Source organism: Acomys minous (assembly GCF_964271855.1).
Source record: "Acomys minous genome assembly, chromosome: 6".
In the NCBI taxonomy this organism is placed as follows: domain Eukaryota; kingdom Metazoa; phylum Chordata; class Mammalia; order Rodentia; family Muridae; genus Acomys; species Acomys minous.
In genome coordinates this window covers 88,447,129-88,472,250 of record NC_140487.1, presented here as the reverse complement: position 1 = coordinate 88,472,250, position 25,122 = coordinate 88,447,129, and the positions used below count along the sequence as shown (strand labels likewise).

Here is a 25,122-nt window from a genome sequence, read left to right as displayed (position 1 = left end):
GTATAAGCCTTGGCGATCTGACATGCTACAAGTGCATGGCATAAGTGATGCAGTGTAATGCCTCGCTTCCTGAGGTAGCCCTGTGGGTGGGGCGGGAGAATGTGTTCCTGGGTTCTGAGGAACATGCCTATGCAAAACACGAATTTCGGTTATTTTTTAGAAAGCACACTACACCCGTTTGATCCTTTGCAATTTAAGAACATTGGGGAGGTTCATACATGGAAAATTTAAACTTGTAAGAAATGGTTTTGAATAATTTGCTCCGAGACTGTAGGGTTTTGTTTGTTTGTGTTTTGTTTTTGCATAAATGTTTTATAAGATGGGAACTGGAGAGGGGTGAGAGCTAGCATGCCAGGGCGTGTGTATAGTCCTGCCACTCACCATCTGAGACCCTAGGCAAGTCTGAGGGTTAGCATTTATAAGAAACCTCAGCTGGTGAGGTGGCACACGCCTGTGATCCCAGCACTCAGGGAGGCAGAGGCAGGCGGATCTCTGTGAGTTTGAGGCCAGCCTGGTCTACAGAGTGAGTCCAGGACAGCCAAGGCTACCCAGAGAAACCCTGTTTAATATTAGAATATTTTCACCTGGAAGAAAAATTTTATCTAAAAAGTTGAATTCCAGCCCCTGATTCTAAAGTTAGTTATTTCTTAGACTCGTTAATGAGAAGGATAATGTTTTCATTCATTTGAGTTGGGGTGTTAGTGAAGGGACTTTGCCTGTGTTGCATTTTGCTGTTCCAGGCCTGGATACTAGCTCACAGCCTCAGACACACTAGGGAGTGCTCCTCCAGCAGCAGCCCAGTCCTTTGTAAAGCGCTTGAGTCTCTTAGAGAAGTCCGAGGGACTAGTTTGTTCTCAGGGCAGTGTCAAGGCTAGCTTCCCTGGTTCAGAGGACTTATCCAGATTCGAAGATAGAATCATAAAGTAACAGTCAGAAACCCATTAGGGCAGTGGTTCTCAGCCTCCTAATGCTGTGACCTTTAGTACATTCCTCACGGTCTGGCAGCCCCATCCATAAAACTATTCCGTTGCTACTTTATAACTGTAATTTTGCTGCTGTTTTAAATCGTAATTAAATATTTTTGGAGATAGAAATTTACCAAGGGGGTTGCAACCCACAGATTGAGAACTGTTGCGTTAGAGGCTGTATAATCCAGGGTCTTGTTCCATTTTATTCACTGGGGGAAACTGAGGCCCAGAGAGGATGAGAGGCTTAAGGAGTTTGTATTTCAATACATTCCTTACGTCACTTTACTAAATAATTGATCCTTAAGGGTTATTCTCAAGTTGTCATCTGTAACTGCCCTCTGGTTTTCCAGTTAATATCTGTGGTAACTAGAATCAGAATTCACATGCTCAAATTATTTCATTTAAGAAAATCAGATGGAATTGCTTTTTTAGAATTGAGAAGGGTTTTGATAGTCTGAAATATAATTTAGACATTAAATGACAATACTGGGGGGAGAAATCCCTTTACTGCTGTCTCAGTTCATGTTACTATTTTCAAGGGTTTGTGGGTACATTTGAGGAACACTTAGTAGCAAAGCTCTTGTTTAAACAAACCATGCATAGTAGCAAACCTCTATATTCATAGTAGGAAGGAAGCTGGGGCCAGCCTGGTCTACATACTGAGTTCCAGGCCGGCCTGGGGCATGAAGCAACACCCTGTCTCAGATTCAGTCATTTTAATTAGTAACATTAAATTCTTCCAGATTACCTTCCTCTTCGTTTTTTTTACTCTTTTTTTTAATTAATTCATTCATTTTACATCTCAATAGTTATCCCATCCCTTGTATCCTCCCATTCCTCCCTCCTTCCTGCTTTCCCCCTATTCCCCTCCCCTATGACTGTGACTGAGGGGGACCTCCTCCCCCTGTATTTGCTCATAGGCTCTTGGTAGCCTGCTGTCCTTCCTCTGAGTGCCACAAGGTCTCCCCCTCCAGGGGATGTGGTCAAATATGGGGCACCAGAGTTCATGTGAAAGTCATACCCCACTCTCCACTCAACTGTGGAGAATGTCCTGTCCATTGGCTAGATCTGGGTTAGGGTTCGATGTTTACTGCACGTATTGTCCTTGGCTGGTGCCATAGTTTGAGCAGGACCTCTGGGCCCAGATTCACCTGTCATAATGTTCTTCTTATAGGTTTCTAGGACCCTCTGGATCTTTCTATTTCCCCATTCTTCCATGTTTCACTCACCTAAAGTCCTCTTTAAAAAACAAAGTGAGTAAGCTATGGAGTTTTGGTTTAAATTGCATCCTGCTGTCAGATACTTTTTTTGTTTTGGAATCAGAGAAATCTAGATTTTTGTCCTTACCCTAACATTGTCACTACATGTTTGAAACACCTACTCCCAAAAAGTCCTCAAGGAAGGCTTCTTCACTTGCCGGTACAAGGCAGCACATGATGAAGTGTATATCAGATGCCGTAATCAGCCATTATGTGTGGTGCACCCTGCTGGGGAAGGAGATGAGGTCGCAGCGGTGCAGACTGGTGCTCTAGTGACTGGTGCGGCAGCATTAGTAACAGCCGCAATGCTGTGCAGAGGTAAGCGTTGGGAGCACTGAGCCGAGCTGAGGTCGTCGTTTGGCTTTCTTGCCTCGCAGGTTTTTCCATTGAGCTTTTTTTCTGTGACCATGATTCACTCCTATTTCTTCCTTTCTGTGCTTTACTGGGAGAGACTTACTCCTCTGTATAAAAAGATAATTTTCTACTTTGCGTTTTGACCAACTTACTTACACTATCCTGTGGATTTTGCTTTTAGAAATGTGGCATTTTACTTGTTTGGGTGGGTCAGCATGAAAAGGACATTTAATTAAAAATAACTCTGCTGTGTTTCTTATCTCAGAGTACTATTAATCCTGTAGATGCAATATACCAGCCTAGTCCCTTGGAACCCGTGATCAGCACAATGCCTTCCCAGACTGTCTTACCTCCAGGTACAGTATTTGGAACCGTGTGTCACGGTGCAGTAGATATGAAACACTTAATTTGGTAATTATAGTAATCCTAGATTTTCTGTATATTTTGAAAATAATAGCAGTCACAAAATAATATAGCCGAAAATGAACTGGAAAAAGAAGATAGTATCTTGGGTAGTGGTGTCTTTGAAGTAGATGGAAGGAGTTTTGGTTTTCAGAGGTGGTGGACAACAGCAGTGCAGGTGCAGATTTGCTGGAAGGACTGAATTCTGTGACTTAGAACTCATAGCCACCAAGAAAACTCCTGACCTGGTTAAGTGTAGCCCAGGAGTATGTAAAGGTGGCATGTTCTTTATGATTCTCAACAATGTATTTTATACCACGGTGGACACTAATGAGAAAGGGGATGTATGTGGCGCATATGATGCCTACTAGTTGAGAGGACAATAATCAATATTACTTCAAGACCAACAAAAGCCAGACGTGATGGCTTACACCTGTGACCTCACCACGCAGGAGGCTGAGGGAGGAGGATCCCCAAGAGTTGAGGCTAGCCTGAGCTGAGGGAGCTTTTTTGTAAAAACCCCGTTTGTTGTGCCATACATTTCTGTGTTCTCACAGTGAGGTAGTAAAGCCAGAGATTAAGCTGTGTGAAGGGAAGGCCCTCAGACAGCATGAGAAGCCTCTTCAGAGAATGAACTTGCTCTCACTTAGCACTAGTGAGGAGGAGTGGACTCTGTTTCTGACCTTGTGTGGTTTGAGTTTTAGAAGCACTGCTGGTTTTACAGGGCAGCTGTGCTGGGCGTTAGCCACCCTGGCTGGCTGGGCTGCTGCTGAAAGTGTCAGGGGCTCTGAACGCCTAGGCGGCCATAAGGAGAAATAGCATGAATTTCACTTACTGTAGAAAAATTCAGGTCTAGGAGTTTTGTATTCTAAACAGTTGCAGTTTTTGAGTATATGTTGGACTGTTTTTCTAACTTATTTCACATATTCAAATCTAGAACCTGCTCAGTTGTGTAAGTCAGAGCAGCGCCCATCTTCCTTACCTGTTGGACCTGTACTAGCTGCCTTGGGACATCATCAGACTCCAACACCAAATAGTACAGGTACAGATTCATGGAACCTTTGCTTCTTGTAACTTTCCACTAACACATGACATTTGTGTTTGGCTCCTAATGGGGAAGAAGAGGAAGAAATGTAATAGCTACTGATATTAGCAATAGCTTAGTTTTTAATTATAGTTCCTACTTGAAGTGGCTAGCTTTGTAATTGAACCAAGAACAGTAGTAATTATTTACTTTTTAATTTTTTTTTGTCATTTTTTGGTTTTTAGAGACAGGGTTTCTCTGTATAGCCTTGGCTGTCCTAGACTTGCCTTGTAGCCCAGGCTGGCCTCCAACTCACAGTGATCTGCCTGCCTCTGCCCCCCAAGTGTTGGGATTAAAGGTGTGTGCCACCATGTTGGGCCTTATTTAATTTTTTAAATATAGGCTTTTGTTGTGCACTCTTTACTTGGGGCTCATGATTGGATCTTTAAAAAAACAAAAAACTACTCCCTTTAGACTTGGATACTTTCTCACTTGGAAGGAGTCCAGCAGTGTAGGAGTACACAGCCTAGAGCCTGGACCTGCCCCTCCAGTGTGCAGTTTCACTCTCACTCTGTTCTGGCCTCAGTGAAGTTGTGTGTCTGTGCCTGGCTCTTACAGCAGAGGTGACACAACTCCTCAAGCTCATGTAGTTAGGTCAGCAGCGCTCTCGCTTAGCTGCCTGTGTGGTTGTTAGGGTTTGCCCAGACGATTAGGTGACGCCAGCATTTCTTAGTAGGGTGATGAGTCAGTGATTCATTATGATGTGTACTTTTTAGGAAACATCAGTCACATTTTTGTTAATTTTGTAGGATTAAATATGTCATTTTAATTTATATTTTATTTATAATCATCTTTATCCTTTCTCTGATGTATAGGGATACAACCATAATAGATACTAGATTTTTTTTTCTTGCTTCAAAGTTAATTATATTTGTATTGTATTACCTATAGAACCAGACTCAAAGAAATGCAGTTACAACTGTAGACTCTCTTAAACCAGGTTTAAACACTATAGGTCCTGGTAAGCAGGTGGGCCCTGGATGTCTCTTAACATTCCACAGACACTTCCTTGGTAGAACTTTCTCTTTTTAACAGTGAAAAAATAACATGTGACTTTAGCCCATATTAAATTTTGGGGCAGTGAGTGATGCTGTACTTGGGGTCTCATATTTAACAACATGAGTGACTTCTAAATTTTGAAAGAAAAAATATAAATCAAGAGTAGTTCCTTTACTTGGGAAATGCTAATAAGCGATTTCAGTTATGAGTTAACTTTTTTGGCTTTGGCATTTCGTGATCTATGTTGTGTCTTAGCTTAGAAAGAGAACCTGTAGCCATGTGTGCTATTATGTAGCATTGGGAGGCTGGAGCAGGAGGATTGCTGCAAGTTTGAGGCCAGCTGGATGGATCCATATAGTGAGTTGCAGGCCAGCCAGAACTATCACAGCAAGAGGTTCTGTGTCACAAACCCAAAAGGGGGAAAATAACCTGTGAAATTTGCTTGTTTTTGTTTAATATGATGTGAATATGTTCAAATTGTAAAGTGGTCAAATTTCTCCACTTGGAAATATATAAAACTAGTTAGTAAATGAAAATGAGGAACATTTCTGCGTGTTAACTGATTTTAATATAAATTATTTTGAGATGGTGAGTGTTACCTTCTGAGAGTTATTTCTGAAGAGAATAAAGTATCTTAACATCTTAGAGATGAATTTAAGGATATTAAAAATTTGGTTAGCATGTGATTTTGGTCTTGGTCTCCATCTTTTCTTTCTTCTCTAGCATAAAGAAAAATACTTCTTCAATGATGCGTGGTGTTGGAATCTTAATATTTGGCTCACAATCCCTTCAAATTCATTGTCTTATGTTTTCCACTATGTGGTCATAAACACAATCTTCCTGTTAATTGTTGTGATTCATGGTCTGTTTTTCCTGTTCCAACAAGAGTTTCTTTGCTCCCTTATTTTTGCTATTGGAAAACAAAGAATTTAGTTATTTGGTAAGGCAACTTACCTTTGGGATTTCTACAAGCCGTTGTGCCTAGGAAAGAGATCTTTGTGAACATGGTCGATAGGATAGCTAGTTGGTTTGTTTTACTAACTAAACCAAGAGGCAAGAACAGGCTGAAAGGCGAGGGCTAGATCTTCATCTGCCGCTGTCACTACTGTCTTTGTTTTCCTTGTTAGCTTAGCCCTGGCTGGCTCATAGCTAGCTATGTAGACTGGCCGTGAGTTCAGACATGCAGCCTCTGCCTCCGAAGATCAGTGGTGTGCACCATCATGCCTGGGTTCCCTTGGCTTTTGGTTGCCAGCAATAGCAGTAACTGAACTTGAGTCTCCACCAGGCATCTGAACTAGATTAGTCACAAGTAACCTGACAGCCCCGGTCACTCAGTACACTCGTCTCAGCGTTGCTGGTGCTGATTTGTTCTCGCTCTGTTACTGAACAGTGCACCTAATAGTCATTTCAGAGACTTGATGATAGTCTTTCTGTTAATTCTGCCTTCTTTAGTTAGCCTCCATCATTAGAAAGGCGTTCTTGTAGGCTTTCTTTTCTGCATGCTTCCCTCAGTAGCTCTGCTCTATCTCTGCTCTGAGCCACAGGCCCCTGGTGTAGGTTAAGGCAGAAGGACCTGGGTGGTATGTACCCAGGGCTTTATGGAGAGGTTTTCATTGTCTACGGGTGACTTGAATGACTGGGAGTGTGGTGTCCCGAGCAGTATCTAACAGTCACACGAGCTTGCGTTTCCAATGGTGTTAGTGTCTGAGTCAGTGGCATCAAGAGCCACTGCTCCCATTGGTTCTGTTGTGTGGTGCCAAACACCAGCACGTGTACAGTCAAAAGAACACTCTTTCTAATGTAGAACACAGAGTGAAGCTATAGACGTTTTCCATTTGTTTAAAAGGCTATGTCCAGTCTGGGGTGTAATTGCTCAGTGGGAGAACATTTTTCTAGTACTTGTGAACCCCTAGAGTAAGTCTTCAGTACCATAAGATGAGTAAAGATAAAAGGCTGTGTCTACTTCCTTTATCACAATCTGCCTCTTTATTTTCATTGTATAATTTAACTGTTAATTTAAAAAGATAATGTGAGAAATTTATCAATAGCAAACTCAGTCTTGACTTTAGAAAGGCGTGTTGTGGGCCCGTCTCCCTCATGGCCATCGTTTTCCCTAACTGAGAACTTTTGACTCCTAGGCAGTGGGAACTCACCACCTAGCAGCAGTCTCACTCCTCCCAGCCATGTCAACTTGTCTCCAAATACAGTCCCAGAGTTCTCTTACTCTAGCAGTGAAGACGAGTTCTATGATGCTGATGAATTCCATCAAAGTGGCTCATCCCCAAAGCGCTTAATAGAGTAAGTATGTGAGTGATGTCTCTATTCAAATGACTCCTGGTTTTTAAGTGATGTGGTCTTGAGACTGCTATTAGTGACAGACTTGCCTTATAAAGGGTTACTGGGCAAAGCCAGTTCTGTGACAGTTTTGACTTGTACTCCTGACTTAGTAATACAGATTGAATAAATAGCATCCGCTATGGTAATGTGCCAGTAATGTTGGGAGGGCTCTGTATTTTTCTGTGGCCACACTGCCATTAGGAAAAAAATCCAGTGAGAAGTCACTGTTACATATGTTTGTATTAGAATGGGGATATTTAACAACTATAAACAGGAATTTTACAGGGTGGAGAAATGATAGAAAATAGCTTAGTTTGTTGGGGGAAATAGACAATGTATATAAAATCCATGGTCCATGGTGTGGTGTCCTAGTCTATTTGGATGATTATAAACTTGAAGCTTATAAATAATAGGATTTTGTTTCCCACAGTTTAGTCCAAAACCTAGGTGCTCGCAGATGTGTTTGTGGTAGGAGGCTTGCTTTCTGGCTGTAGTGTTCTTATATGGTAGAAAGCAAAGCAGCTCTGGGGGCCAGCCTCCAGTCTGTGTGCGAGAGTTAGTACCCCTGGCCCGATTGCCACTCAGAGGCTGCACCTTGTCGGACTGCCACATTGGCAATTCAAGTCTCAACGTAAGAGTTTAGGAACAGGGCTGGAGCAATGGCTCGAGGGATGAGCGCACTGCTCTTCCAGAGGACCCAGGTTCGATTGCTAGTACTCACATGGCAGCTTGCATCTGCCTCTAACTCAGTTCCAGGGCATGCAGTGCCCTCTTCTGCTCAGTAGGACCGTGCATTTATGTGGGACACATTAAGCTCACACAACCACATGAACATACACAAATGCCCACACCATAGCATGCATTATGTTTACGCATAGGAAGCCATGGGCAGTTTGAGGTCTTGAGCTAGGGGAGGGTTCCCAGAGTAGACAGAGAATGCGATTCTAAGGGGCGATGAGGGTGAGTAGAGAAAATGGAGATTGGCAGGAGAAGAGGAAGGAATGGACAAATTGAACCCTCTTAGAAAGGTGTGTGGAGGTGGGTTGGCTTCTCCTCAGAGGGAGAACCTGTTTCTGGCAAATTGACAAGCCACCCTGGGGGCACTCAGCAGCGCTGCCTCTCTCCGCTGGTGTTTTAGAAAGCCCTGGGGCCGGGAGCCTGTGCTCACCGTTGCCCAGAGTGTCTTATCTGTGTGATGGAATATGCAGTGTTAAGTGATGGGCTCTGCAAGTCAGACCACGCCATGGGCAAACTGGCCCACATCTTCAGTTACTACATCAGGAAAGCTGTGAAGGAGTCAACAAACAGGAGTCACCATCGGTTTGAATCTCATTGCACAGGTTTCTCTGTTTTGGAGGGGATATTTAAAATATTATAGGGAATCTGAAGCAACCACCTGAGGATGTACCTCATTACCCCCATGCTGTGAAGTCTAGATATATAGAAGGAACATGAGCTCAGCCACACCAGCAAAGACCAGAGCCTGCAGCCGAAGATAGGCAGTCAGCTCTAACTGAAGAAAGATGGTGACAAACTGGTAAAAATACTTGTACTTCATATGGACAAAAGTATAAGTTTCTGCAACACACAATGATCATCTAGAGACTAAGACTTTACATAAGAGGAAAAAAACAGGCAAATATCCATATTTGGATGTGGATAAATAAATATCCATATTTAACATGCAAAATAGGTGGTCACCTTCTCAATAATTATCCACCGAGAGTCCATTGAGGTACTGTTTTTAACTATAGATAGACACGCACTAGCCCTGCTGGTGAGGAGTGACCCTGCTCATTCTGTGGAGAAGACGTGAAACAGAGTGCATACAGGGTGGGGGTTGCCTCTGTCAGGATTACAGGTGCCTGACAGTTCCACTCGTGGACATGATCCCATCGCTAATCTATACCTGTGACATGTGTGCACACACGGCTGCGGAATGCGGTACAGTTTGTGACACTTGAAACAACCTGACTTTAGGAGGCCACTGAGGAATGACAACGTGACTAGAACACCACCAGCCATGCCTGCTCAGCAGGATTCTCTGCAGCCTGTTCACAGCAGCCTGTTCTTCCAAGTGCTAACGCAGCCTTTACTCCCAGCACTGAGGAAGCAGATGCAGGCAGATGTCTGAACTCCAGGCCAGCCTGGTCTACACAGCAAGCTCCAGGCTATCAGGGCTACCTAATGACAACCCTTCTTAACAGGGCAAAAAAGAATGACAGAACCTCCACACCGAACCTAAGTGAAACATCAGTGCAGAAGCTGTGTTTAGTTTATTACCATCTCTGGAAAGAGGGAAAAAACACATTTTTCTGGTTTATACTTAAAAACTGGAAAAAAAAATTATAAGAAACTGATACTTACCTAGTTGGGGAAATAGGTTTTTAAAACAAATAGCATGTTGTGACTGTTCACAGGTCAGCTCTTGTTTTGGTTGGGGTTCGTTGTTACCGTCTGGGGCTGGAAAGTGGCCCCCGCCAGGCTTTGTGGGTGGGAAGCATTTGCCTGTCTTCTGAGTTACAGCAAGTGTGTTGTTACTGTCCCAGGACACAAGTAAAATACGGCAAAGGCAAAAGCTGCAGCAGAAACCAATGTTTTCCCAGTGGTGGCTCTGGTTTGTTCACTTACTGACAGGCTCTCAAGCTGTTGTTAGGTTTTAGTTGTTACAAATAAAACTGTTAGATTTTTTTGTGCCCCCACCTCCGCCCCCACCTCAAGGCATAGAGGGCAGAGTGCTTCATTTATTTGTAAGTAGTTTGGTGTGACCGAAGTATAAGGCATGCTGTTTTATTCGTTAAACTTTTAGGAATTTTGAACATCTTACCATGAGTGTTGGCAGCTGCTGGCCAAGGCTGCATTTCAGGATAGGTGGCCCCAGGTTGTGTAGAGAGGAGGGGGTGCTGGACTGCAGGTACAAAGAGAAGACAGAAGCTGGTGGTTGACTAGGATGCTCAGGTGACCTGTGCTGCGCTGGGTCCTGGGGGTGGAGGCATCTCTGCGAATGTTTAAATGAGATAAGCATGCATAACTGTGCTTAAAGTGCCTGTGCTCACAGAAAACACTATTTGCTTTCAATTTGCTTCTGTTTGTTGTTTTGCTGGACAGTTTTTCCCTGCTCTCTTGGAAGTTGGTGGAAATGATGTAGTTTGGGTTTTGTTTTGTGTGGCAAGGTAAATTTAGGACTGATTATATGTGAACTGCAAGCTGTATATCAGCCAAGCCTTAGGCATTGAAAGTAAGTTCGTTCTTTCTTTCTTTTTTTTTCTTTCCTTCCTTCCTTTCTTACTTTCTCCCTTTCTTTTCTTTCCTTCTTGGTTTTTCAAGACAAGGTTTCTCTGTGTAGCTCTGGCTGTGCTGAAACTCTGTAGATCAGGGCCTGGCCTGGAACTCACAAAGCTCTACCTGCTTCTGCCTCCCAAGCGCTGGGGTTAAAGGCATGCACTACCACAGCCAGCGGAAAGCACTTTCTTTCAACAAAAAAATGTAGTGCCAGGCAGTGGTGGCACACACCTTTAATCCTAGCACTCAGGAGGCAGAGGCAGGCGGATCTCTGTGAATCCAAGCCCAGCCTGGTCTACGTTGTGAGTTCTAAGACAGTTAGGACTATACAGAGAAACCCTGCCCCCAAAAGAAAAAGAAAAAAAAAAACCAATTGTGTGTGGGACTCTAGGTTGTTGCTGCTGTTGTTGTTTTTTTTAAGTATGCACATTTTAAAGAATGCACTGGCATTCATCTGTAATAATGACTCACAGGAGAACAGCTGTTAGCTTGTGAAGTTCATCTTAGTGAGGGGAATTCAGCTTTTAAGTTTGAGGAAAAGTAAATGATATGTGGTCTGGATGAACACCTGGAGTGTGAGCCAGGGAGCAGGGGGCAAAGGCCAGATGAACAGAAAGGGTTGGGTTTCCATGTTCTTTCTTTCTCTCTTTCTCTTGCTCTTCGTCTCTTCTGATGCCTTACTTCCCTCTTACCGTTTACATTTTCATATGCTTGCTCTTCACACTTCCTCCTCCTCCAGTTCATGACCACCTTCATTTCCATTACCTTATATTGTTACATATATAGTATATGTAGTTAAACATATGTGTGTACATATGAATAAATATGTAAGTACAACCTGCTGTGTCTATTTGGTGTTGCTTGTTTGTGTATGTGTAAGGCTGATAATGGTATTGGATAAGCAGGTAGGGGGCTCTCTCTGGAGAAGGTTTGAATCCCCCTCTATCAGTAACTGTTATTCATTGTGTCTCTTCATCTAGGGGTGGCCCTGTGAGAGTTCCTCCATCCACGTTGGCGTGTCAGCTAGTGTTAGCACTGTTAATTCTGTTAGGTAGCCGTGCAGTTGCGGTATTACAGGTGTAGCTTCCCTGTTACATATAGAAGACACAATTTTGCAGCACACATCTGGACCTCTGGCTCTTAAAATCTTTCCATCCCCCCCACCCCCCAATGTGGGCACTCTGCAGTTTGGCCAGTTGTGGCTTTCTGTCATGTTTACTGTCTGCTACAAACGGAAGCCCTTTTGATGTGAGGTGGGAGCGACACTTACCTGTACTCACAAGGATATGTATTCAGCATGCTCTTAGAGAGTGTAGTGGCCGTAGGGTCTGCTCTAGGTTCCATGGCCTCCTGGCCATAAGTAGGTGGCTGGGTTCACAGTAGCAGACATGAATTCCCTGTTGAATGGGTGTTATGTCCAGTCAGACAGCACTTGGTTTCCACCAGGCTTTATACCTGGGTGGGACTATAGATTGCTTTTCTCCATTGTCAGCTTGCATATCGCTTCTGGTATTATGAAAGCTAGTCCTCAGAGGAGGCTTCTGGGTCAGATCCAGCTCAGTACCTCCAAGTCCTGTGTCCAAAGTGTTTTCCAGCACTAGGGACTCTGTCACGCCCTGGAGGGTAATAGCAGGCTGTGATGATTTGCTTGGGCTCTCCTGACAGCTCAGAGGGCTTCTCAGGCCTCAGGCTCATGGGGAGGCGTTATCACCCCTGGTGCCTATCATAACTTCACTTACTGTACACATACACGTAGCACATTACATGTAATTTGAGGTAAATATAAAACACTATGATTCCCTATGGCCTTTCCAAAAATCTCCCGTCCCTCTCCCTCTGTGCTGCCTTCCTTCCCCCTGACTGGACGCTCCTCCCCACTGCTTTCCCGTTTCTACCTTTACAGCATGAGATGCTGGTGTCGTGGCTGTGCTTGTCCTCTGGCCACCTGGAGTCTTCCCTCCAGTGTTCTCTGCAGGGTTGGCTGAAGGGCATGGGTTCTTTCAGCCTGCTTAGATCATGAGAAATTTTCCTTTTTCCTTTAACTGGCAGATAGTTTTGCTGGATACCATACCTAGGTTGTTGTACGTTGCTCCAACTTCTGGCTTTTCAAATTTCCATTGGAAAGTCAGCTGTTACTCTGGTGGGCTTTCCCTTTTTTGTGATTCGGGGGCGGGGCAGTTGTGCAGTCTGTGCTATCAAAAGCTATGTCTGGAAGTGTGGGGATAGTGTGGGTGGGAAAAGGGTCATAAACTATTGAGGAATCAGTAACAGTTTTCCAAAAGAAATTTTGAGAATTAAAAAAATTAGCATAATGTTCATCTTTGCCTAGAGATAGAGAAGTAGATCACTCAACAGAAACAAACAGTAAAAATGTGTGTGTGTGTCTTATGTACAATTTTTTTTTCTGAGACAGGGTTTCTCTTTGTAGCCCTGGCTATCCTAGAACACACTCTGTAGACCAGGCTGGCCTCACACTCAGAGATCCGCCTGCCTCTGTCTCCCAAGTGCTGGGATTAAAGGCGTGCACCAACACCTCTCGGCTATGTACAACTTTTAAACTATAGTAATGATATATCTTAACTGCTGCATACATAACATTACAGGTCTAGCAAATAACAATTTAGAAAAAGAAACCCAAAGTAAAAGCTTGATTTTCTTTCTTAAAGGTTCAACCGTTGTTTTATGTTTAAACAGAATTTAATGAATCTCTTAAACACTAGTGTTTTCTTTTTAATTTGTTACTACATTTTTTTGTGGGAGTCAGTGTGTCTATACCACAGTCACTTGTGAAAGACAGAGGACAACTTGCAGAAGTCATTTTTCTCTTTTCACTGTGCATGTTCTAGCATTGAGCTCAGGTTGTCAGGCTTGGTGGCAAATGTCTGTACCCACTGAACTGCTCTGTCCGCCCAGCATTAGCTATCACTCTAAACTTAACAGGACTGAAGGGTTTTTCCCAGTCAATGGATTCACCTGTCCATTTGCTAAAGTCTTCTCACGTGAATTTAGTAACACAGGATAGGTTCCTGTTGACACACTTTTTTAAAACAAGATTATTTATTTAGTATACAGTGTTCTGTCTGCATGTACACCTGCAGACCAGAAGAGGCAGCAGATTTCATTGTAGCCTGTGCTCTTAACCTCTGAGCCATCTCTTCGGGCCCCCCCCCCCATTGACACACTTAACTCCATCATAGCATGGCTACAAAACCATCTGCACAATTTTGGCCTCTCTCACTCTTCCCTCTTTCTGGTTCCCTTCTCTCTCTTCTCTGTCTCCTACCTCCTAATACACAGTGCAGGAACCTACCATTTGAAATGACCCAAATGTGAACCCTATGTCCTGTCTGGTATCTCGGGCTCCTCTCCTCCCTTGGTCTTACACTCTCCTTGGGCATCCTTGAGTCTCAAATTCATGAAGAATATAGATATTTTGGGCCAACTTAGGTTCCTTGGGTTTTTGTTTGTTTGTTTTGCTTCTTTCACTTGTTTTTTGTTTGTTTGTAATGAGGCTTTACATCCTCTCAAACTGGGTATGTTGCTAGCATTGCACATCGTCTCATAGCCTGGCCCTGTTTGTGTAGGGCGTTCCTGTTCTCTGTTACTGCCATCTGAGCTTTAAGTTGTGACACCTGTCACTGACTACTACCTGACGTTGTCTAACTTAGGTCAAGTTCTCGTTTTTATGTGTGTTTCTCTGTGTGTCTCTGATGGAAGAACATTCAGAGGCTGCACATAGACTATGGAACTGGCCAGTGTGGTTCCAAGTCTGTACATCAGATGAGAGTTTGCATTGGAAAGAACTTGTGCCAGGCGTGCATGCAAATCACCCCTCCACTTTGCCACGTGTTTTGCCATATGGGATATCAGGCCTTCACTGATCGCTCGTGCATCTCTGTGTTCTCAGATTGATCATGCTTCTGGGCAGGTTGTTCTAAATAATCCATAATTATACTGATTTCCTTATGATCTTGGTTGTACAAGCTAACTGTGCATGACTTTGTTCTTTGCCCTGAGTGAGGTGAGCTGTGGAATGGCTGGGAATTTATCCCGTGCTTTTGTTTGTTTCCATCTTGAGACTGTTTCATGTGCTAAAGCTAGACTGCTGCAGCCATTGGTAAAGAGAAAAGGCACAACATACACTACGGGCCTTGGAATTTTATGAAAATAAAATTATGTTTTATAGGGGTTAAGGTTTAAAGATTGATTTGGTATAAAGTGTAAAGTTAAGTTGGCTTAAAAGATTGATTTCGTTTTGATGATCTGTCAAAGAACCACATGTTTTGACAAGAATTCTCGTGCTGCTCTGTCACGTAAAATTAATTTGTTACCTGCATCTTTCACTCATCCCATTGCTTCTTAAAACTAGTGCGGTACATTTCCTAGCCCCTTATGATGTATACTAATACTAAATTAGCAAAGAGGCAGTGAGTATTTACCTAAGGAGTTTTACAAAATAGATCAAAACAAGGTAACCGAGGCAGCTATATTTAAAGTAGGATCAAGCGTACTGTAAATTTTTAATATATTAATATAAGCAGATCCCAAAGGATTCTTAGGGTGGTGAAAGCGTTCTGTACATATCATTCTTCATTTGTCCAACATACTTCCTAGAAGGTGTATAATAATGGGGCGAGGCCTGAACTGTGTGCTCAGGGTGACCCTATAGAGCCAGCAGTTGGAGCCAAGGCACTGCTGCAGTGCCAGCTAGTGGTGGGAGGCACTCTGCGTTTGCTGCTTATCTCTGCTGTGAAATAGTTTGTTACTTTTTGTAAAGATCAAAAAAAGACAGTAGAGTAAATTGTTTAACTAGAGTATATAATGTACAATGTTCACTAAGACTTATAAAATGACTAGTTATTCTATAGCATTTTAAGTATCTGTATTATGACTAATTTGGTTTATGTTTTTATACTTTATATAATTTCTTGCCTTTATGATTTTATTTTTTTTGAGACAAGGTCTTACTCTCATTTGCTGGCCTGGCTGGCCTGGAATTCTCAATGTAGACTCCCCTGGACATGAACTCACAGGGAATGCCTGCCTATGCCTCCCAAGTGTTAGTATTAAAGGCATGTGCCACCACTCATGGCAAGCTGCTTACTTTCTATATGATTTCTTAGGTGAATTTTGGTAATTTTTAGGGGAGGCTCTCTTTACACTTCTTAAACCTGCTCATGAAGTCAGTTGCCATAAATTTATTTGTAAAGATAATATACTTTAAAGTGTTCACTTTTTAAATGCTGAGGAAAAGCATTACTCCTGTGTGGACTTTGCTCAAGGATCTCAGAAAATAAAGACAAGGAACCTGAGACTTAGGATAGATTATGTTGCCACTTTGATGTTTTAGAGTCGCACTCTGCAACTCAGATCTCTAACTCAGAGTTATTCTCCTGCCTCAGCATCCCAAATGCTGAAGGTCATAGGCCTGATCCACAGCCCCCAGCTTGACTGTGGCCATTTTTTGAGGAAATTGCCGGTCACTGGCACATCTCCATGTGCACAAAAAAGTGAGAAAGTGAACTCAAGTTTCAGATTTAGATACAGAGGCAGAAATCTCACTGACTTGGTCACTGCCTTTGGCGAGGCTTAGTTGAACACATCCTGTGCACAGAGCACAGACCGCAGTGTGGAACGGGGTAGTTGCTTGTAGGAGGGAGCCTGGCCGTTTCTGCCATCTGTCTGTGGATTGACTTCAAGTGACTGTGGCTCAACATCTGCATGCCATGTTGCTTTCTGTAGCTCAAAAGCTGACCCATTTCACTGTTGTTGTTTTGTTTTTGTTTTTAATTCAGTTCTTCTGGATCCGCCTCAGTCTTGACACACAGCAGCTCTGGAAATAGCCTAAAACGCCCAGACACCACAGAATCACTGAATTCCTCCATGTCCAATGGCACAAGCGATGCTGGTGAGGGGCCTCTGAGAACTTTGTTCCTTAGAAATGTTCGCAGTACTGTCAGGTCCCCACCAGCCGTTCTAAAGCCAGCCTAAGGCGTCCTGTTCTATTGTAGATCTTTTTGACTCTCATGACGACAGAGATGATGATGGGGAGGCGGGGTCGATGGAGGAGCACAAGAGCGTTATCATGCACCTCTTATCACAAGTGAGGCTCGGAATGGACCTCACGAAGGTAAGAACCGCATCTGCAGCGTGCCTTGACTGGGTGGGTGAGTGCTCACAAAATGAGCACAGTGATCCAGTGTGTGTCTTGTCTCCTGTTTAGTGTGATTGTAGGTGAGTAAACCGAGCATCTCTGTGGATGAGTAGATGAGTCGTCAGAGGTGACAGCTGGGTGGGTTGTACAGATTAAGAACTGAGATTGACCTGCAGCAAATGAGAACTCCTTGCAACCTCCCCATGTTCAGACTCATGCTCTGTAGCATGGGTCTGCCTCTTTAAAATGAGAACACTGGAGTCTGATAGAATCCGTCCTCCTTTAGGCTAGCGCCTGTCACACTCTGCTTTGTGTTTCATCCACTGTGTCTATGGGAGGAGGCTGCGGTCCCTGCCACCATCCTCATGTTTTGCACACAGTCTCAGTGGCCTCTGTGGAGCAACTTGAGTTGTTTCTTAGCTCTGCCTTCTTCCTGGTTCCCCAAGCAAAGCCTAATTCCCTCAGCTGGGCCTCAGGGCACTTATGACTTATGTGGTGTTTGTCACATTCCAACTGAGAGAGAAGTGGTGTGTGTTCAACTCAGGACAGCAGAGGCTTGCCCTCTCGGTTCCACTTGTGCTGGGCAGCGCAGTGGGCGTTCTGAACCGGGGTGGCGTGGGTATGACAGGATGGGGGAGTGCCGTTCAGCAGTATAGAAGTGTTTCTCATGGAGTTCAGTCCTCAGGAGTCAACTGTGTGTTTTACAGGTAGTTCTTCCAACGTTTATTCTTGAGAGAAGATCGCTTTTAGAAATGTATGCAGACTTTTTCGCACATCCGGACCTGTTTGTGAGGTAACTGACTGAGCACAGTAGTTTGTGCTAAGTGTTACTGCTCGGTAGCCTTGCGCCCGGCTAGCATAGCGGGTACTCTCCCTGTCCTGTCAGGCCTTAGGGTAGAAGGTGAGTCTTCTGAGGGTGCTCTGCTTAGCTTATGTGGTAGAGGGTTACTAGGCCATCACGTCAGGCACTTTCAAAGTATATTTAAAAGTCTAATAAGCAGGCAGCGGGAAAGGCAAAGGCTATAAAGTTACTTGGAATTTAGTTCTGCTTACCAGACCTCTCTAAAGCACCTGTCATAAGGTGCTGTGTTACAGCCTGAAGAAAGGAAGAGCCCAGTCACACCCGGAGTCATAAACTGCAGCATCAAGCCCGCAGGCTGCTGCATGCACAGGGAAAGAAATCACGTCAGGGTGTGATTGACAGTGGCAAACTTTCTCAGCAGGAAAGATTCTAGTCCATGCTCTCTGACTGCATCCCTTGTTCTGGGGGGGTTGAGGCCTCCTGGAGCCGGGGTTAAGAGAACCATGTAACCAGTTCTCAGAGTGCAGCAATTTAAAAACTCTATGGTAGTGTTAAACTTAATTCTTAACTGACAGATGAGGTCCACTGGTAATGTTGTCAGGGGCACCAGGTACTTACGACAGTGGCTTTTATTTAGGAAATTTAAAGTTTGTTTTCCTCAGAGGAACTACTGTAGAATTTTAAGACTACAGGAATAAATCAGATAAAACAGAATACTAGAAATGCACGATTAACTCCCTCCAAAAAAAGAGTTAATGAAGGAGAAAGGAGCCAGGTAGGAGACAGTCCCAGTTAACCTGTCGGCATCAGCAAACGTCTATGTCAGTAGCACACATCTCTGTCAGAGAAGACAGCAGTTGTTGAACTAGATAAAAATGGCAAAATGTATTCTTGTGCTATTTGAAAGGGGGAGGCTTTAGGGATAGTAATACTGCTTGGTTCAAAGTAAAAGGCTAGGATTGAAGATGTTGCAAGTATGAGGCCCTGGCTTTGATCTCTAGTATTGCAAACAATAAAAATTAAAATGATAGTATGGCCCTCCAAGGGCGGGTGGGGTGCTCCGAGAGCACACACAAGCCAGGGCATGCTCACACTTGCCTCAGCCTGAGTGCTGTGAGGCCAGAGAAGGGAGTTACTAGGGCTCCCTGGCTGTGTCCAGTCCACTAGAGACACTGTCTCCAGTGAGCCAGAGAATAATAGACAAGGACATCTGACACCCTCCTCTGGCCTGTGAGACAGCTCCTGGGATTACATACCTGCACACTTGTCTGTCTACACCAAATAAACACCCCAAAAAAGAAAACACAAATTTACCATCTGTCTCAGTGTGGGTGTGGTGGCAGGCAGGCGGGAAGGCATGGTGCTGGAGAAGTGGCTAAGAGCTGTACATCTCAGTGTGCAGGCAGAGAGAGGCCTGGTGTGGACGTTTGAAAGTTCTAAACCCTCCCCTTGTGACCCACCTCCTCCAGCAAGGCCACACCTCGTAACCCTTCTGAACAGTTATTGACTAGGGCCAAGCATGCGGACACATGAGCCTGTGGGGCCGCTCTCCTTCACACCACCACAGCATCTGACACTGAACAGAGCAAAGTTGCTGTAGCTGTATTAGTGTCAAAGGAGCAAAGAAGATGAGTGTCCTACAGTCCCAGCATTTGGAACACAGAGGCAGGAGCATTGCTGTAAGTTAGAGAGTAGCTAGCATACAAAGTAAGCACCAGGCCCACTTGGGCTAAAGAGTGAGACCCTGTCTCAAATAAGCAAATGGGTAAGAAATATAACCAGAGACAGATAGAGACAGTTTGTAATGATAAAAGAATGAATTTATCAAGAAAAAATAGACGCACGCGCGCGCGCACACCCACACACGCGCACACACGGCCTGGAGTATAGGCCAGGAGTTCAGGTAACCTCCTAACATGTGTGAAACCCTCACATGGTCAGCACCAACCCCAATACCAGACTAACCACAGGGAGAAGAAAGTTAGCAGCCCCTCCAGAAACGCCTGGAAAGTCAGCCCAAGCAGTCGGTAAAGGCTGGAGAGATGTTCTGGGACTGAGAGTCCTGGCTGCTCTTCAAGAGGCCCCAGGTTAGGTTCCCAGAACCCAGACATGTGTGGCTCAGTCATCTGTAGCTGCAGCCCCGGGGGACCCTCTTCTGGCTTCCACAGGCACCAGGCACGCATGGAGTACACAGACATGCATACAACAAGTACACCAGTACACATAAAACATAATACACTTTTAAAAAGAAATTTGGTAAGCCCATAGAATATCTGAACAAATTAAAAATAATTATAACCACATAATGTTTCTTGAACATTAAAGAATTAAACCAGCTTGGTGTGGTGGCACAAGTTACCTGGAATCCCAGGACTCAGAACTAGGCAGAATCGACTCAGATTCAAAGCTAGAATGACCACAGACTGCAGCCCTGTCTCAAAACCAAGCCATGATTAAGTCAGCGGCTGCTAACCTGGGATACAGGAAGTCTCTGTGGCAGTGAGGCAGCACACTTGCATGGAGTTCTGGGACAAGCAAAACAAAGATGTGGGCCTGGAAACCAGCAAGAATCCTTGCCTCAGGAGGGCAGGGAGCTGCAGGGGAAGCATGAGGGAAATGTGTTCTGACTGGGTGATGATTAACTAAGTGGACAGAAACATTTGCTAGAGTCTTCTAACTAGACACTAAAGTGAACCCATTACTTAGACATGTTGTGCCTTGGTGTCAAACTGGAATTGGTATCCACTGGATGGTCCAGTGGCTCAAGGTAGAGCATGCTGGACATGCTACACCAGCATGCAACCTGCCCAAAAGCGGAACATCACATTTGTCCTTGTCTCTTCCAGCATTAGTGATCAGAAGGACCCCAGGGACCGAATGGTTCAGGTTGTGAAATGGTACCTCTCGGCCTTCCATGCAGGAAGGAGAGGATCAGTGGCCAAAAAGCCGTACAATCCTATCCTGGGTGAGATCTTTCAGTGTCACTGGACATTGCCGAATGATACAGAAGAGAACCCAGTGAGTTTCTGTGTGTAGAGGGGCGGGGGGGCGGAGAAGGAGCAGAGGAGAGTTTGTGGATGTGAATGAGTCTGTGCCATAAGCACGTGTGGTCAGAGGACCGCTTTTAGCAGGCAGTTCTGTGTAGGAGAGGGGAGTGACTCAGGTCCTTAGACTTGGCAGCAGACACCTTACCAACTGACCTTCTGGGTGCCCAGTTATTTCACACTGTGTAAAATAGTTTAAAAGCTTCACTATCAGGATGAGATAGAGGTGAAGGCAGTGGTCTCAGATGCTCAGTGAGCAAAGGATAGTTTGTTTGCATTTTCTATAAGCAGTGAGAGGGTGAAAGAGTAACAGCTTGTCTTGGGGATTGAGGGCCTTGTCACCATAATGGTAAATTTGTGCTGAATTGGGATCTCAGTTTTGTTTTGAGAAAAGATCATTATAATGGTTTATGAAAACTAAATTTGGAAACAATACTTTTTAAAAACATGTTGGAACTAGAATGCTTTAGAGCAAACGGCTGGTTCCAGCTGCATTGTGAGGTGGAATTGTCAGTGGAGCCCTGGAAGAGGAGACAGTCAAGAGCTGTGTCCCTGTCCCCACTCGGTGACTGGGGCTTCCGGAGTGAAGTTTGAGAACGGCACTTGCTAGAGAAGCCAGACAATGGAGAGGCATTGAAGGACCCTTGGGTGCTTTGGATAAAGGTGTGTAAGAAGACAGTCAGCTGAAGAGACAGGTGGTCTGGAACTGAGCCTGGCCTCTCATGCTTGTGTGGTGTTTACTTACTGGTTAAGGTGGCATGGCAGATGTGGAGGTCAAAGGCAACTGGATGGATTCTCTCCATTTTTACATGAATATTAGAGCTTGAACTCAGGTCTCTGATGGCAAGTGTCTTTACCTGTTGAGACATTTTGCTGGCCCAGGGCTCTATTTAGAATTGTTTTTGCAAACACAGACCAACAGCAAAGAATGTAGACTATGTAGCTTCTAGGAAAGAAAAAGGGGAAGTCCTCACTCTGCAGTGCCTGACTCATAATAATCTCTTGGGAATATGTGGCTGCCTGTATCTATTTCCAAGGACACATTAATGTGTAGTCCTAACTGAAGACAGAGGCAGGCGGTGTTCAATGCATACAAGGATGGCTGGCCAGGCCTGGCTTTATAGCCTGTCTCACGTGAGGCAGGTAAAGCCTTCAAGAGTTTCAGTGCAGCTAAGTGCTGTGGTGGAAGTGTGTGTGTCCAGAGGGACCAGGGTTGCTGCTTATTAGATTCTGCATTGTCATGTTTTACCTCAAAAGTTTTTAAATTGATGTTACAATTACTTCCAGGAGCTGGTTTCAGAAGGGCCGCTTCCCTGGGCTTCTAAAAGCAGTGTGACATTTGTGGCTGAGCAAGTATCCCATCATCCGCCCAGTAAGTTACAGGGGTTGGTTTGTTTTCCTACAACCTTCAGTCTCACAGTGTTCTAAAGCCTGTCATCCAGTGCTGGACAGCCAGGTCAGATGACCTGTCACTTGAGTGCTGTTCACCCTCTGTTACCTGAGCTGGACACTGTAGTTCCAAAGACTCAGCGTCACTGATGGATTGTGGACAAGATGTGGGGCTTTGAGGACTAATGTTAGTACTCCTGAAGTCACCTTACCCATGGCAACTTGGAGACCAGTATGTTGTAGTTTTTGCAGTGTATTCCAGACATAGTGGAGAGAATACTTATCTTCAACATCTTTGTCCAGTGTGGTATTAAGAGTGGAATACTGAGGCCGGGCGTGGTGGCGCACGCCTTTAATCCCAGCACTCGGGAGGCAGAGGCAGGCGGATTGCTGTGAGTTCGAGGCCAACCTGGTCTACAAAGTGAGTCCAGGACAGTCAAGGCTACACAGAGAAACCCTGTCTCGAAAAACCAAAAAAAAAAAAAAAAAGAGTGGAATACTGAGCGGGGCAGTGGTGGCTCACACCTTTAACCTCAGGAGGCAGAGGCGGGTGGATCAATCTCTGTGAGTTTGAGGCTAGCCTTGTCTACAAAGGGAATTTCAGAACAGCCAGAACTATATAATAAGAGACCCTGTTTCAAGAAACAAAATGAGTGGCGATATTGGAGGGGCCCAGACTAGGGGGAGGGGGAGCACGCGCACCCTTAGCAAGCAGCGCAGATGGCGCTTTACATTCTAAACTGCTGGGGTGGCCATGGCCCCCTGCACACTTGCTTTGAGAAAAGGAGGCACACACTCCTAGCATGGCATGAGGCTCTTTCTCTGTGAGCAGGATCGTCTGCAGAGCCAGTCAGTTTGAACAGTGACTACAACTATATTATTTATGAAAAACACTTTCTTTTTCAGTTTCAGCCTTTTATGCTGAGTGTTTTAACAAGAAGATGCAATTCAATGCTCATATCTGGACTAAATCAAAATTCCTTGGGATGTCAGTTGGGGTACACAACATAGGTCAGGGTAAGTATGTGATAGTGGGGCTTCTAGCGTGTACGAGAACTGGACATTCAAGGAAAAATGTCCCCTTAAAGTTGGGCTGGGTGGCATAACTTACATGTAAACGTGAATTTGGAGGAACAGGGACAGGGCTCCTCCCATCACGCAGATGTCAGGCCTGTGGCTGCCGCCCTAGCAGAGGCTGTCCTTCTCTCCGCAGGCTGTGTCTCATGTCTGGAGTACGATGAGCACTACATTCTCACATTCCCCAATGGCTACGGGAGGCAAGTAGATTGTTTCTTCCATCAGCTGCAACCCTACTGGCTGTAAGCCACACCCCTCCTTTCTCCTAACCGCCAGTTTTACCTGAGACCCTTTGATTTTGCAGGTCTATCCTGACAGTGCCTTGGGTGGAATTAGGAGGAGAATGCAGTATTAGCTGCTCCAAAACGGGTTACAGTGCAAATATCATCTTCCACACTAAGCCTTTCTATGGTGGCAAGAAGCACAGAATTACTGCAGAGATTTTGTAGGTATTTTGTTTTTCTGCCTCAGTGCTCCACTTTTCTGAAGTACTTTTCTCTCTTGGACTTCTGTTAGGCACTAACCATCAGCTGACTTTGTAAGCAGGTCTCCATCTTAGGTGTCAGTCTCTTCCTAAAATCCCATGTCAGAAGGAGTTGGGGGTGGTGGGTGGGACCTCCATGGGCTCCATCTTCCTGTCAGGTTGGACCATGAGCTCATCCTGAAAGCATAGCCTCTACAAGCCTTCACAAAGCCCTTCATTTTTCTGTTCCTTTGCTAGGAAAAAACAGTAAACATCACACATAGGTATCTGGCAAGATTTCTTTCGTCAGGACCTGGGAGGAAGCTGTATGTATGAGTAACAGGAGTTTGTGGACTCAGAAATTGGAAGTCTGTCCTGTTTCGCCCTAAGGCTTTTTCTCTGTCCCTGAAAACGTGTCCTTGTGGAGTCATGCTTGACTACATGGTTAATCGGTTTCCCAAGAATAAAAGAATCAGCTGCCAAACCATAAAAAACAAATTATAAATAAATAAAACCCAAAACCACAAGCAGGATGGGACGCCAAACAGAAAAGTTTACTTTTGCTTTTCAGAAAAAAATGGGCACGGTTCACACTGTCGTCCTGCTGCCCTGTGAAGGACAGTGGACAAAAGGACGACATAGTTAGGACTGTCCTAACTGGTCCTGAGCTTTGATGTAACTTACAGGAAACAGATGGATCTTCTTCTATGGCATTTGTGTTCAGTCCATTGCTGTATACCATAGATCCTCTGGAGAACACTGTGCTGAGTAAGGAATGATGGGAAAATCTGTGTTTCACTGTGAAATGGGTTTGACCTTCTAGATCTGCTCAGCTGCTTTGACGCCACAGTTGCTTTCCCATCTTCTACTGACGTCTTGTTTGAGTAGAACAGTTTTCAACTTGAAACTAATTGAAATTGTTTCTTTTCTGTTTAGTTCTCCAAATGACAAGAAATCTTTCTGCTCAATAGAAGGGGAATGGAATGGCATCATGTATGCAAAATATGCAACAGGGGTAAGAACTGTGTTTTTGCATTGGTCTAAGCTGCATTGTATATAGCCGCCCTTGGTGCTTGCTCACTTCATCTGGAACTTTAACCAAGAGCAGCTAGCATCTCTTCAGGGTGAGCCTTGCCTCCCTCCCGACACACTTTCCTACAGCATAGGCAACAGAATAGCCTTTTCTTTTTTCTGTTCTCAAAACACTTGAGAATAATTTGTTTGAAGCAATGCTTGGCAGTCACCTAGTAAGCATTTGGTCCGTTGTCAAACGGTTTGTAAGATGAAATGTGTCTTAGTTAGGGGTCACTATCGCTGTGCTGAAACACCATGACCAGGAGCAAATTAGGGATGGAAGAGTTTATTTCACTCACAGTTACACATAACAGTTTGTCATAGAAAATCAGGGCTGGAACTCGGAGGCAGGAGCTGCTGCAGAGCCCATGGAGAAGTGCTGCTCAGCCTGCTTTCTTAGAGAACTCAGGACCACCAGCCCAGGATGGCACCAC

The 25,122-nt window shown here is 44.5% G+C and overlaps 1 protein-coding gene across 7 annotated transcripts in view; it reads left to right on the top strand.

Annotated features, from left to right (window-relative positions):
* OSBPL9 (oxysterol binding protein like 9) overlaps positions 1-25,122 on the top strand; it is a 136,250-nt gene that overhangs the window by 109,425 nt on the left and 1,703 nt on the right. For all 7 annotated transcript variants that reach the window (XM_084784446.1, XM_084784445.1, XM_084784444.1 and 4 more), the window contains 12 exons: positions 2,847-2,937; positions 3,921-4,025; positions 7,205-7,364; positions 16,481-16,593; positions 16,697-16,815; positions 17,547-17,632; positions 20,488-20,659; positions 21,973-22,057; positions 22,981-23,091; positions 23,288-23,351; positions 23,456-23,596; positions 24,551-24,629. In XM_084784446.1, the coding sequence (XP_084640572.1) occupies positions 2,847-2,937; positions 3,921-4,025; positions 7,205-7,364; positions 16,481-16,593; positions 16,697-16,815; positions 17,547-17,632; positions 20,488-20,659; positions 21,973-22,057; positions 22,981-23,091; positions 23,288-23,351; positions 23,456-23,596; positions 24,551-24,629 (1,326 nt within the window). The remainder of the gene's footprint in view (positions 1-2,846; positions 2,938-3,920; positions 4,026-7,204; positions 7,365-16,480; positions 16,594-16,696; positions 16,816-17,546; positions 17,633-20,487; positions 20,660-21,972; positions 22,058-22,980; positions 23,092-23,287; positions 23,352-23,455; positions 23,597-24,550; positions 24,630-25,122) is intronic.